This window comes from Stegodyphus dumicola, chromosome 12 (genome assembly GCF_044657685.1).
Source record: "Stegodyphus dumicola isolate Sdum_Otavi_A_Nest chromosome 12, ASM4465768v1".
NCBI classification, from domain to species: domain Eukaryota; kingdom Metazoa; phylum Arthropoda; class Arachnida; order Araneae; family Eresidae; genus Stegodyphus; species Stegodyphus dumicola.
The window spans coordinates 4,759,087-4,772,641 of NC_140779.1; the positions used below are offsets into that span (position 1 = coordinate 4,759,087).

A 13,555-nucleotide genomic window follows, 5' to 3' on the forward strand; every position below is an offset into this window, starting at 1 on the left:
TCCGTTTGAATTACTCTTCGGTACTAAAATGAACAGTAAGGGCACCGATCAGCTCAAAGAACTGATAGAAAGTGAGTTTCAATCTCAATTCGAGTCTCAAAGAGAAGAATTACGAAAGCAAGCCAAGAGGCAAGTTTTCCAAGTCCAACACGAAAATAAAAAGACATATAATGCCAAAAGAAGACAAGCACAGCCGTACAAAGTTGGTGACTTAGTGGCAATCAAAAGGACTCAATTCGGACCACACTTAAAATTAAGAGCGAAGTATTTCGGACCTTATAAGATCAAGAAAGTTAAGGGTGGCAACACCTATGACGTAATAAAGGAAGGATGCCATGAGGGTCCCATATGCACCACCACATGTGCCGAATTCCTCAAGAAATGGACGGCACCTTAAAATTTTTCACGAACACTTATTTCTGTTATTGTATATTCTTGCTTGTTGCTTTGTTTGTTTGTTTTTTGTTTGTTTGTATTTTGCAGTGTCCTGGAGGGCCAGTCCACCCTCGGATGGCCGAAATGTAGTGCCGATCGCTTGGAGCTGTGATGAAAACCAGATGCCGTGACGTCATTCTCTCTACGAGCTCCGAAGGCGCCAAGCAAAAATTAGGGGAATTACCGTTTTGAGATGATAGACGATTGACGTGAAAGCAGAGACGCTGCTTCTGTTCAAAAAGAACTTTGACGAATCATTACTTGTTTAATTCTCTTAAATGTTAAATTTATGTAATAATCGTTTGTCTAATTAAAATGTCTTTCGTTAATTAATTTGTTCATCGTTTAAAATCCCCACATATATATATATATATATTTTGCATATACTCACATTTATAGTCTCTGAATTAGATATTCATTAGAATTAGAATTATTTTCTTGCAAGTTGTTTATTATGTTTAGAAACAATAACTAAATTTTTTTAATGCATAAGAAAAGTTGATTGCATATGATTTGTTCACTAGCAATGAAGCACAGTATTCAACAGATTATGTACTTTAATTTGAAATATTTCTAGATTTAAATTTTCTGCATAAATAAAAAATCTTTACCTGAATAAATGGAAAACTATATCATAAACTCGAGGATTTTTTTTTAAATATAATTGATTATCATATTTCCTAAAATTTTGATATAAAAATAATTTCAATAAGTTTATTTTTAATTTGTTTTATATAATTTTGTTTTTCCTAATATCTCTATTACCTTTTCTAAAGAACATTTCATACCATCATGCATATAATTAAGGAAAGTTTTATTATAAGAGATTGTATTAAGTGCAAAACAATAAATTGTGGCACAACTAGTTATTATAATCTTTTCTGATTATTAGCAGCTATTTTGATAAAAAAAGAGGAATTTCTTGTACATTCATTTTTTATTTCATGGATATATATATACAGTCAAAAGTCTTTAATCCGGACTCGTCGGGACTTTGGCGATTCCGGTTTATCGATTTTTCCGGATTATAGATCATCAGTTTAAATCTGGTAAGATGGCATGCAGAAATTATAAAACTAAAAATATGAAACCGTAATTTATAAAATAATGAGCAATTATGATCTAAAGGGTATCCAAATTTACCAAAAAGGAAGCCTAATATTTATTTGTTTACTTTATTAAACATTTCTTTTAACGCGCGGATGCGTAAAGCATACCTTACTCATAGCCGAAATTAGAAAATTGCAACCAGAAAACTATGTGATTTGTATTCGTGATATTTATAATGACGAGGAATTTGGTTTAAATCATATCAAAGACGGAGTACATCGAAATTAAATACTACATTTAATAAGGAATTATAAGCGGACTAAAATAAAAACATCTGCCCTGAAGATAACCATAGTGTTGACAGATCAACTTCCAGTTCATTGCGCGCCGCGACGTGCCCCCCCCCCCCTGCGCAGAGCAGCGTGAAATTGATAAACAGATTTCGGAACGGTTAGATAAACAAAGGATATGCTTTTATCCATTTTTTGTAGCAATTCGTTTTTTGTTTGATGGGCATCGAAACATACTTTCGTTTTCTAGATCCTTTGGGAGCTCCAGCATCGGAAATTCTATTTGACATAATCGAAAGTTCAAGCTTACTTTTAGAAAATTGCTCTTACAGTCTGCAAAAAATAATAAGCCGGATCCAATCTGAAGATTAAGGAACAACGCAATCATCAACATTAACTGAAATAGATAATTTTAGCTTATACCGTCCGTTATACATTAAACGCACACGCGAAAACGTATTCTGCACTTGCGCAGATGCATATGCGCAGTCGTAAATGTCTTGCACGCACGAGTAAAACGCCTATGCGCATGCGTCAATGCGGCGCATGCGCAGAAAGATTTTAGCTTTGAGGTCCGGATTATAGATCATTCCGGATTACGGGTGTCCGAATTAACGACTTTTGACTGTATATGAAATATTTATTGGTTTATAATATAATTTTCTAGGTAGTTTCACATAATTTTTTATCTACAAGAGAAATTATTTTCAATAAGATTTGATTCATCTTTATTAATATTTCTTATTTTAAATCTGCAAATATCATAACAATTAAATGTAACAGAACAGATTTAATTAAAAAATAGAAAGGAAAGAAATTGCTTACTTGGACACTGAGCATTATTGCAATAGTCAGTCTGAATATGGGAACCTGTACAATAATGGCCTCCAAATGCTGGAGCAGGAGAATCGCATAATCTTATCCTTTCACGAGTACCACCTCCACATGATGATGAACATAATGACCATTCATTCCAAGCACCCCATTCACCATGAACTGAAAATTATGAACATTTTAAATCATTCAAGTTCAAACTGCCTGTAACAGGACATATAAAGAAAATAACAAAATAACAATGTAATAACAATCAAAAATTAAAAATAAAAGTACCTGTTATGCAGCTCTATAATCTTACTAAAATAAATAAACAGTAATTATTAAGAAAATTGTGCATATCATCTTACATTCCAAATTAAGATAAATTAGGTTCGTAGGTACTTATTCAGTTTCGTAGATTAGTTTACAGTGGGTTTTCCTTTAAAAAAAAGTTGCAAAAATCACTGTAAAAAATTCTGAATAATAGTTTACAAAAATTTTAACAGCACATAATTAACACCTTATTCAACAAATCCAGCTTAAAGATAGTTAAAATATATATTTGTAATGTTTTTCATAGCCTTTAATACAAAAGACTTGATTTAATAAATCCTATTATGGGGGTATAAGGCATACTTCTTGCATTAAATGAATAATATGCTACATAGTTCATTGCTTTCATGTTTATGTAATGACTCATTATATATATGATCCATTAATGTAATAACAATTTTTAGATATATTTGAATTTCATATATGCATAAAGAAAACAGGAAAGCTTTTAGAATGGATGTAAAGACCAGTCTATGATGGCAAGTAAAGTTATTTATTGAGAAAAAATGAAATATAGAGAAACTATATGTAAATTCTTTAAAAAAAGAGTTAAAAATTAATACTAATTAAGTACATTAAATAATATTGGTAGTTTATAGGATCCTCAACTGTAAAAATGGCATACAGAAGAAGTTGCAGTGCTGCAGAGAGAATCTGTGGGCTTATGCAAGCCCTTGTTTTGGTATAAGAAAATTTTAAAAAATCAACTAACAAGAAATTATTTTATTAGAAAAAATATATATACTAGCTTAAAATTATGCAAGTGCTATCTTAACAAATATTTCTACGTATTCTATCTATAGAAGAAAAAATAAAAATTGATGGCTAAAAGCTGCATAACTAGGTATATTTCACTTTAAAAGCAAATTAAATATTTCTTCCTTTAAATGCTGGACGATAAAATTTTTAATAAGAAATATTGATTCTTAGTGTGAAATGTACATAGCTATAAGTCCTTTCTCCAAAGTTCCCTATATAGTTCAAAAACTCACTATAACACATATATAAACAGTATTCTCATACCCTGAGCATGAGAGTGTTGCCAAATCGTGCGATTTATTGCAAATTTGTGACTCTTGACAAACTTGTGCTACTAAACTTTTGGTATTTGCTATCTCCATCATTTCTTTATGATACTTTTTGCGACTTCAAAGATTTCTTTAATATATCATAAAATGCTTTGTAAAACACAGAATTATGTACCTTAGTACTAATATTCATGATTTTAGTACTCTACAAATTTTGTTTTTAAGACAGTCCCCTTCTCCCTCAGTTTTACGGTGATAACGAATTGAATAAAAGAACTTGCGTGTCATATAGTGGGTCCCCAAACAGAAAAAGAAATAAAAATTTATCCTTCTGATTATAATAGTGCTAAGAACTAAGGAACAGAAATGACTTATAAATCAAAGCAACTGCATTTTTCTAAATAACAACACAAACAAATTTAGCTGTGAAAGAACAAACACGGCTAACTGCAAACAGAAAACTGCACGTACCTTCGGTGTGATTGACATTTAACATACACTTCTTAATTGAGAAAATTATTGTGACAACGAAGAAATATGGAGTTTCAGGGAAAAAAAAAAAAAAAAACTTTTAAGTAATCAGAATCTGAAATAAGTCTACCATCCAGAATGGAAAACTGTAAAACTCACTGAAAAGCCTCATTAATGCATTAAAGCATTCCTGAATTAAAATGTTCAAAATAAAAAAAAAATTAACTGCAGACTAAAAAAACTTAGTACAATAGCGCTAACAATCTAGATGTGAGGAATATCTTACAAATTAATTTAAAAACAGAAATCTAAAATTAAATGAATTAATTACAAAAGGAATGGATATTTAAACAATTGAAAATGAACAATATAGTTTTAAAATTTTTGTTAAAGCTAAGATACATAATTAAAACAACTAAGGATTGAAGTAATTATGACGTCACAAAAATTATTTGATCTCTGACATCATTTGCACCTTTTAGAGAATTTTTCAGTCTTTTTTTTTGCTACTTTAGTTGAAAAATTTCTGGCAACACTGCATGAGAGGGACTATCAAGTTTTACTCTAGCCTTGAGTTGCTGTGGTCAGGAGCCAATCCACTGGAGAACTCTTTTAAATAATAAACTCTCTATTGCAACAGAACTTTCACAGTTGTTCTTTCGTTTCGGCAAAGAGATCATAGTAACATGGACTCATACTGGGTACGTATGATCGTAATTCCAGTACATGCCATCACAACAAAGCTCACACTATTCCAGTACCTTCACATTACACAGTGACACAGAAAATTGTCATGGAGGATAATGTCACCAGTAAGTGTCATTCCTTTCTTCCAAGTGTTGGATACAAAAGATATCTCAGATGATGTCATCATCCTCCATAACAATGCATGATGATTTAATGTGGACATTCTTAAAGATCTCCTGTGACTATGGTGATGGGACATACTAGAATTCCCAGTCATAAGAATTTTGCTTTGGACTTCATGTTGAGAAAAATAATTTTTGATATACTTAGTTTTTGTGAAGAAGAAAAATGCAAGTTTACTGTTGTTTATCTGCTCCCACCTAGCATTTTGAAAATACTATTAAAACTTAGGACCTGCCCAAAATAGAATAGCATCATATAGTGGAGTAGTTAGAAAATTAGTGTATCCTGGCATCAAGAAAAATGTGCGACAACGGCCATGATATATAACTTTATTTGAAAATGGGTAAACGATGGCAGGCAATACAATGTGAAAAATTATGACAGGTGATTTAAGGTTTTTACAAGCTATATTCATAACTTATATTTCTTGATTATCTAAATAAATAAAGAGTAGTAAGTTCATTAAAATTTCTGCCAGAACAACTAGTGTAAGGTAGCAGAATCTTTGCCAGCTTACGTGGTCAATGGGATTTCATAGTCAGGTATGATATTTCACTTTATATTTTTAAGGTCTAGAAAAATGTGTCGGCTTTAAGTTTGAAATGCATTTTTTATATTCAAGCTAATAACAAAGATGATGACTGCTTTTATAATTATAGATAGAAATTTTTTTCCTTCCATTCATTTAGCTTTTTTAACATCAACTGCATTTTTTATACGCTCAATTATCCTGAATTTTTGAATTTTCACATATCTGGTATTTGGCATTTCTCATACTTTTCACATAGTCGAACTTTTACTGTAGATCATTTACATTAGAATTATTTAGGGCAGTCATTGTACAGATTTAACAGAAACAGACTTGTCAGAACAGGTTTCATTTATAGATCACCCAGCATGATGGTTAGAGTGATGATACAATCACATGATCATTATACTTGCATTGTTTCAACAAAGTATTCGTAATTGTCTCAAGGATAAAGGATAGGTTTAGAATGCAGACTTTGTAGAAGGATTATGTGATAGTAGCAGCTGCTATCCACTCCACTGTTAGCATCTATTGTAACATTTACCATTAACTCTCAGCACTAACAGCGATAATACTTTGGTATTGCAGCACAAAGTTAGGAAAACATTCAGTTTAAGTTGTCTCTTGCTTTATGAAGAATCACAGTTTCTCTTGACTTTGATAATCGGAAACGTTTTGTATGGAGGAGGTCTGAACAACAGTACATGCCACACAATTGAATGGCAGCATATGTTCAGCACACTTGGAATTTGGGAAGCTTATGGTACTCAGCAACCTCCAGTTACATTTCACAGTGCTTCAATAACATGATAATACATCAATTATGATTTTTACAGTGTTAATTACATAGCAAACATCTCCAGTGAATGCCTTCACAGCATTCCAATACTCTCATGTTTTCTAAATCTCTACATATTTTCCCAATAAAACATGTATAAGATTTGTTAGGATGCTAATTACAGATATAATGCAACTTTAATTACGTATGCAATTAAAACAAAATATCTGATAGAAAATCAAGGACAATATTTCACATTTATGTGAATTCATGAAAGACTGCATATGCTCTTTCTTGTTCAATCAATTAACTAATTTGAATTAATAGTTATTGAGTTTTAATTATTCTTAATTCTTTGTTTCCTTATTACCCATACCAGATTTACCATGATCAAACAGTTTTCCCAATGTTTCAACCAATTTAAAATGTTACTGGAAACCAATAACATGCAACTCAAAAGTTAGGTTTATTTTAACTGTAGTCTATATTCAAAGAATTGTAAGCTTTAAATAATGATGGAAGCTAAAAAATACATTTTATTTTAAGATGTCTATTTAATGAACAATCAACTTCAAAATTAAAAAACAATAATAATATAAAAGTGAAAAGTATTACTTTTGTCATTTTCTCCAACATATTTGGTACTTTAAATGACACCATAAAAAATCCAAAGAGAGGCCATTAATTTAATTAATAAATAGAACTCATAAATCATAAAATTAGGTAAAAGGTTTTTGTAGCATTTAACTCTCCTCTAAAAAGTACAATGACAAAAATAAGAAAAGCTCTTGTTACATTATGAACCAAATTCCATGTTTATGAAATATTCTTTTACCTGCACACTCATCTAGAACACATTCTTGAGATTCTTCACCTTCACCTAGACATGGCTGTCCTCCATGTAGTGGTTCAGGATTCTTGCACTCACGAATTCTAATCTGAATACCTTTCCCACATGAAACACTACAAGGTTGCCAATCCGACCACATACTCCAGCGTCCATCCACTGAAATAAGAAAGATCTTGTTTTTAAAGCAAAGATTTACAGCATACACGTTTTCAACTCAGATATATTTTCCCCCCTTAAATCTATACTCATATCTTTGGAACATCCAGAATTCCAAGTAAAATATTTCTACAGCAAAAGGTAATATTTATTGATATGATAAATAATTTTTAATAACAGGATTAAGGAAAAAATTGCACTTTGAAAAAAATTAATTATATACATTAGTCTACTTGTTTTTGCAGTTTATTTATATACATATTAATACAAATAAGTTAAAACAAATGTTTTAAATGTATTTTTATTAACTTTTCTGCAGCATATACATATACTACTATTAGAATAGCAGCCTCTGGATTATGATGTAATTAAATTGCTTTCTAAAATAAGATTTTATCAAAAAATGTAAGAAATTAAAATTGTTACCTGGACATTTCATAAGAATACAGATGTCTGTTTCTGTATCCAGACCTGTACAGTTTTCACCTCCATACTGTGGGCTAGGATTATCACATTTCCTCTGTCGCTTACGCTGCCCAACACCACATGAAGCACTACATTTTTGCCATTCCAGCCAATTTCCCCATTCACCATTCACTGCAATATATAACTTATAAAATGCATTACTTTATTAAGGTGAGTAAATATGCTAACTCACGTGAGATATTAAAATTAATTTCATTATATTCTTGCATTACATTTAAAAATTCTCACACATTAATATTTAACATTAAAAAAATTATTGAGCATTTACATGAAAACAACAGCATCATAAAATATCGATAAAACATATATAATTTTACATAATATTTAAGTAAACATACATAATATTTAAGTATAAATAGAGATGTACAGTCCTATGTTAAAATAAGGATATTCTCATTAATATAGTTTGTCACAAGCATTAAGTATTGAAGATGAGGTTATTTGCAAACAGCTAACAGCATAAGGAACTTAATGTACACAAGAACTTAAGTGCACAAAATCTTAATGTTTTAAATTACTAAAAATAACACAGATTAATTGCTTTCTTTTAATTCATAGAAAGTTTAACACAGTTATTTTGAAATAATAAATGTTATCATATAATATTTTCCCTTTCTTGAACTTTTCTGATTACAACTACATAATAAATCACAGAATTAATAATAATGGGAACTAATCATATTTTATTCAAAAGTATAGTTTTCATAATAAACATAATATGGTTATAGTTTAATTTAAGTTTTTTGAAAGTTCTACTTCATCAGATCTACAAAATTAAGCAACAATTATTTTGTACCTGGACATGGTCTTTCATTACATTTCTTGACTTCATTTGAAAGTCCAATGCAAGTTTTTCCTCCATTTTTTGGAGCTGGATCATTGCAAAATCTTTGTCTTGATTGCTCACCATCTCCACAAGAAGCTGAACACTGTCCCCATTCTTGCCAGTTTGACCATTTTCCATGAACTAATAAATTGCATTTTAGTTCAAGTAATATTTGAAAACACCATTATAAAAATACAAAACATTAAATAATAAAAGAAACATGTTTAACAAATATTTACTAAGAAAGACAAAAGGCAATAAAATTTAGGTTAGACTATTAAAATATGGCAGAGCATTTGGAGTTTATGTGCCTCAAATGGTATGCTTTCATAAAAGATCTTTTAGGAAAACTGGCTGTTAATTATATTTCGTAAGATAAAAACTGTATGCAGACAGTTCATTGCTTATAAGGAAGCAAACCCAGGATAATTTACCACCATCCAACATGAAAACTAAAAAAAATTGTAAACCTCATATACATTTCTAATTACTGCGTATCTTCTCTAAGAAGACCAACTACAGTTTAGAAGATGTTGCTTAGTAAGTTAATCTTCAACATCAAACTGTATTTTTATTCTCAAATATAGAAGTCACTATCAGATATGATCATCTTATAAAAGTCGTTAATACAAAAGAATTCTCTATGTATCAGTAATGTTTTAAGCATTTTATTTTATTTTTTCACTTTTTAAAATATGGATCATACATTTGTTGAAATGGATTAAAATGTAAAAGCGAAATTATGCATAACATTATATAATTAACATAATATACTTAACATTTTATTTACTAATGATTTTTTCTTCTCCCAGAAAATGATTAGCTACTATCTTTCATTTTAATAAAAATCTTCTTGCATTACTTTTACTATGAAATAATAAGTAAAATATGAAGCATTTTTATATCAAAATCTGAAGAATTTAATAACTTAGACAATTAAACTTATACAAACTGATTTTATTCTTGCTTATTTTGAATGCTAGTAGTTAGACTCAAGTTGAAATTCCAGAGACCAGACTAGGTGCATGAGAGTTCTGATGATTTCTCTTACGCATAATGTAAATACAAGCCAATTTTCCTTAAAAAGCTCTCCTCTTAGGCAAGTAGCCTTCATTTGCTTTAGCATAACCCAATATTCCAACAACTTTTTATTTTAATTCCAAATATATTTTTATACTACTTTAGAGATGACTTCAAGCTTGTCTCTATAGCCTAAAAAAGATTGGTAAAACCGTATATCCCTCAAATTTTGCTTTACACCAGGGCAACTTAACTTTTCTGTGCATGAGAAAACAAAATCTACTTTTGCACAGAAGAAATATAAAAAAAAATAACCTAAGGCAAATATCTGTCTTTAAATTTAATTCCATAAATGATTGACAGGACTGAGGTACAGTTACTTTATCCTATTAGTAACTTACATTTTAAGGTTCTAGGCACCTGATATTTATTTAAAATATCAGGTGCCTAGAACCAGACATCTATCACTGCCTAGTTTTTAAAGTTCTTTAGGTGACTAAAACAACAGGACAACAGATATCTTAAGAAAAAGAAATTAACATAAAAATGGAAAGAGACATCGGTTAATCTGTCAACTTCAGTCTGGCTATTCAAATTTCACTCCCATCAAGACACAGGCAGAGCAGGACAGGAGGCAAGGGGAGAAATGTCAAAATCCTCTCCACAGTCCATAAAGAAAAAGCAGGATTTAGAGCCAAGTTAATTCTAGAAATGTGTTTTCAGAGACAATCATCGCCAGGAAATAGCCATAATAGTGCCACCAATTTATCAAGAGGCCACTCAAGAATATCTGAAATATGATTGAACCAGAGCTTTTGACCACTTCTAACGACAATGTGCTGAGAGAAGGAACTCATTAGTGTCCTTTTAATTATTGTCTTAATAGATTGGCAGGACAGTTTCTGGCCATTTAGATGTAAAACAGAAGCCCCCTTTTTTTTCCAGAAAGTCAACAGTCTCATTCCTCTTGATTCTGCAGTGGGCCAGGATTCACTGCAAAACAACTGTTTTATTACAATCTGATAAACATGCCAAAAGATTGATACAGTCATCAACATCTTTCATATGGGATGGATCAGCAGAGTCTGTGGTCTGAAGAGCTGCTCTTGAGTCTGAAAGAATCACCACTTTAGAAAAACATTCCGTTTGGTTTTGCAGTTGAAGAAGGGCCAATAGGATAGTACAGATTTCTCTGTCAAAAACTGACGTGAGCACGAACAGAAGTGTAAAATGAGAAGGGCTCGCAAAAACACCAGCTCCTGCATTGGCATAATCTTCCACCTTAGAACCATCTGTATAGACCCTAAGCCAATGCAAAATATAGTAATGATTATTCATAGTTTCATATGCCACAGGTCTTAGGATTTCATCGCAGATAAATCTATAAACCGATTGGGACAGATATGAAAGCATGTACATTAAAGGAAAGAATTACTCAACTATATAAGTCAATATTATATAAAAATTTCATCTTGCACCAGTAAGACCTCAGGGTTTCATGATATAAAGAGAAGCGTCACCCAGTTTCAATTAAACGGATCTGTGGGATTACTGGGGGGAAAAAGTTATTATATAAAATTGTTGAAATCACCTTTAGCAGACAAATTTCTTTTAGTTTGTACGAGGGTTGGAACTTTAATAGTGGCAACACAGCTTAAAAAATACTACGCAACAAAACCAAAGAATATCGCGTATACCACACGTGAACTACATACCTACCTTACCTCTAACCAAAAAGACTCGTCCTGCCTACGTCACGCGCATGCGGAGTGACGCGAAGAACGAATCCTCGTACTAGCTCGTGGCCTAAAGTAAGTGTTGTCAGGATGTTTTCAAAAGAAGAAAATGATGTTGGATAAAAACTGAATGTGCTAGAGGTCGTACAGCACGACAGTGTCATCAAGGGCTTCAAGAGGCTTGCGAGGAATCCGCATTGCCTTACAGAACCATAGCAAGATGGGTGAAAGCATTCAATGAAGGACGCCAAAACATGGCAGACATGCTGCGGCCAGGTCGTCTGAGTGTCAGCGATGCAGACGTGCAAGCTGTTGCCTCACTAATGGACAGTGATCGCCGCCAAACGATTCGTCAGCTGGCCGGACAAACAGGATTAGCGCATACGACTGGGCTGCACATTCTGCAGGAACGCCTGTCCATGAGAAAAATTGCTTCACGATGGGTTCCACATCAATTTATGGAAATGCAGAAATGGCTACGATACTATACTGCCCGAACCCACCTGGAGCACTATGAGCGCGAAGGAGATGCTTTTTTACGCCGTATCATTACCTTGGATGAGACTTGGGCCCGATCATACCAGCCAGAACTGAAACGCCAATCAAACAAATGGCGTCATCATGGGTCACCACGACATTCGAAATTTCATCAGAACCCCAGCAATGTGAAAGTTATGGTGATTCTCGTGTATGACTGTGATGGTGTCATCCTAACGCATACCGTTCCCCCACAGCAGACCGTCACTGCGTAGTATTACTGCTTGTTTTTGGAGCACAATCTCCGACCAGCTATGAGAAAAAACGGCGACACTTTCTGCAGAACGCTCCTCTCATTTTGCATGACAATGCTCAGCCGCATGCAGCGCAAGCTGTGACTGATTTGTTCAAGTGATGGGGCTGGGAAGTGCTTTACCATCCACCATACTCCCCAGATTTAAGCACTTGTGACTATGACTTAATTCCTAAGATGAAGGAACCACTTCGTGGCACTCGCTTTCAAACTGTTCCTGAGATTCTTGCGGCAGTAGACTGGTCCATTCAAACTATCAACAAAATAGGCGCTGCTACAGGTATTCTGCGACTTCCACATCGTTGGAAATGGGTTATACACAATGCTGGCGACTATGCTGAAGGACTGTAAAACATGGTGACATGAATCACTTTTGTATTCCTTGTAAATAAATAGTTGCCACTATTAAAAGTTCCAACCCTCGTGTAATATGATACATTATGAGTTGAAATATTGTTGTGTGTTTTGAAACAAACTAGACAATAGCCTTCAAAATGGGTATCATGTGAATGACTTAAAAATCTGATATCTCTGATTCTGGACCTGATACAACAGCTTTAGGATGAAGCCACACTTAATAGTTATCACACACTGCAATATGTGCAATTTCTGTTCATCTTAATGAATGATATGCATTCTTCTATATAAGATCTTTCTAGTAAAATTTGGAAGACTTGTTAATGCTTAATATAAAACAAAGCATTTACAAAGATAACGATTTATAATAATAACATAATTCTATTAAAGAACAAGCCAATTTTATTTATGAATGTAGTTTTCCAATGTATCCCATTATTTTTTAAATTAATATTATCATAACCAAAATCTGTTATCATTATCAATTATAATTATACTTTCTTTTCTATATAGTAGGGGGTGAAATTTTACTACAGAACTTACACACACACACACACACACAAAAAAAAAAAAAAAATTACACATTTTATTTTCTAATAAAACAGATCAATTGCAGCAAATAAATAAAAGGGGGAGAAGTAGAAAATTAATGATAAAGACCTGAGTTCTACACATTAAGGCAGAAGAATTTTTTTTTCCTCTCAAAAAAAATTTCCCCTTCTACTACTCTTAAG

The 13,555-nt window shown here is 32.2% G+C and overlaps 1 protein-coding gene across 5 annotated transcripts in view; it reads right to left on the reverse strand.

Annotated features, from left to right (window-relative positions):
- LOC118195450 (hemicentin-1-like) overlaps positions 1-13,555 on the reverse strand; it is a 331,768-nt gene that overhangs the window by 47,729 nt on the left and 270,484 nt on the right. For all 5 annotated transcript variants that reach the window (XM_085827451.1, XM_085827448.1, XM_085827449.1 and 2 more), the window contains exons 59-62: positions 8,889-9,059; positions 8,033-8,203; positions 7,436-7,606; positions 2,601-2,771 (exon numbers count right to left, since the gene is read on the reverse strand). In XM_085827451.1, coding sequence (XP_085683577.1) covers positions 2,601-2,771; positions 7,436-7,606; positions 8,033-8,203; positions 8,889-9,059 — 684 coding nt within the window. The remainder of the gene's footprint in view (positions 1-2,600; positions 2,772-7,435; positions 7,607-8,032; positions 8,204-8,888; positions 9,060-13,555) is intronic.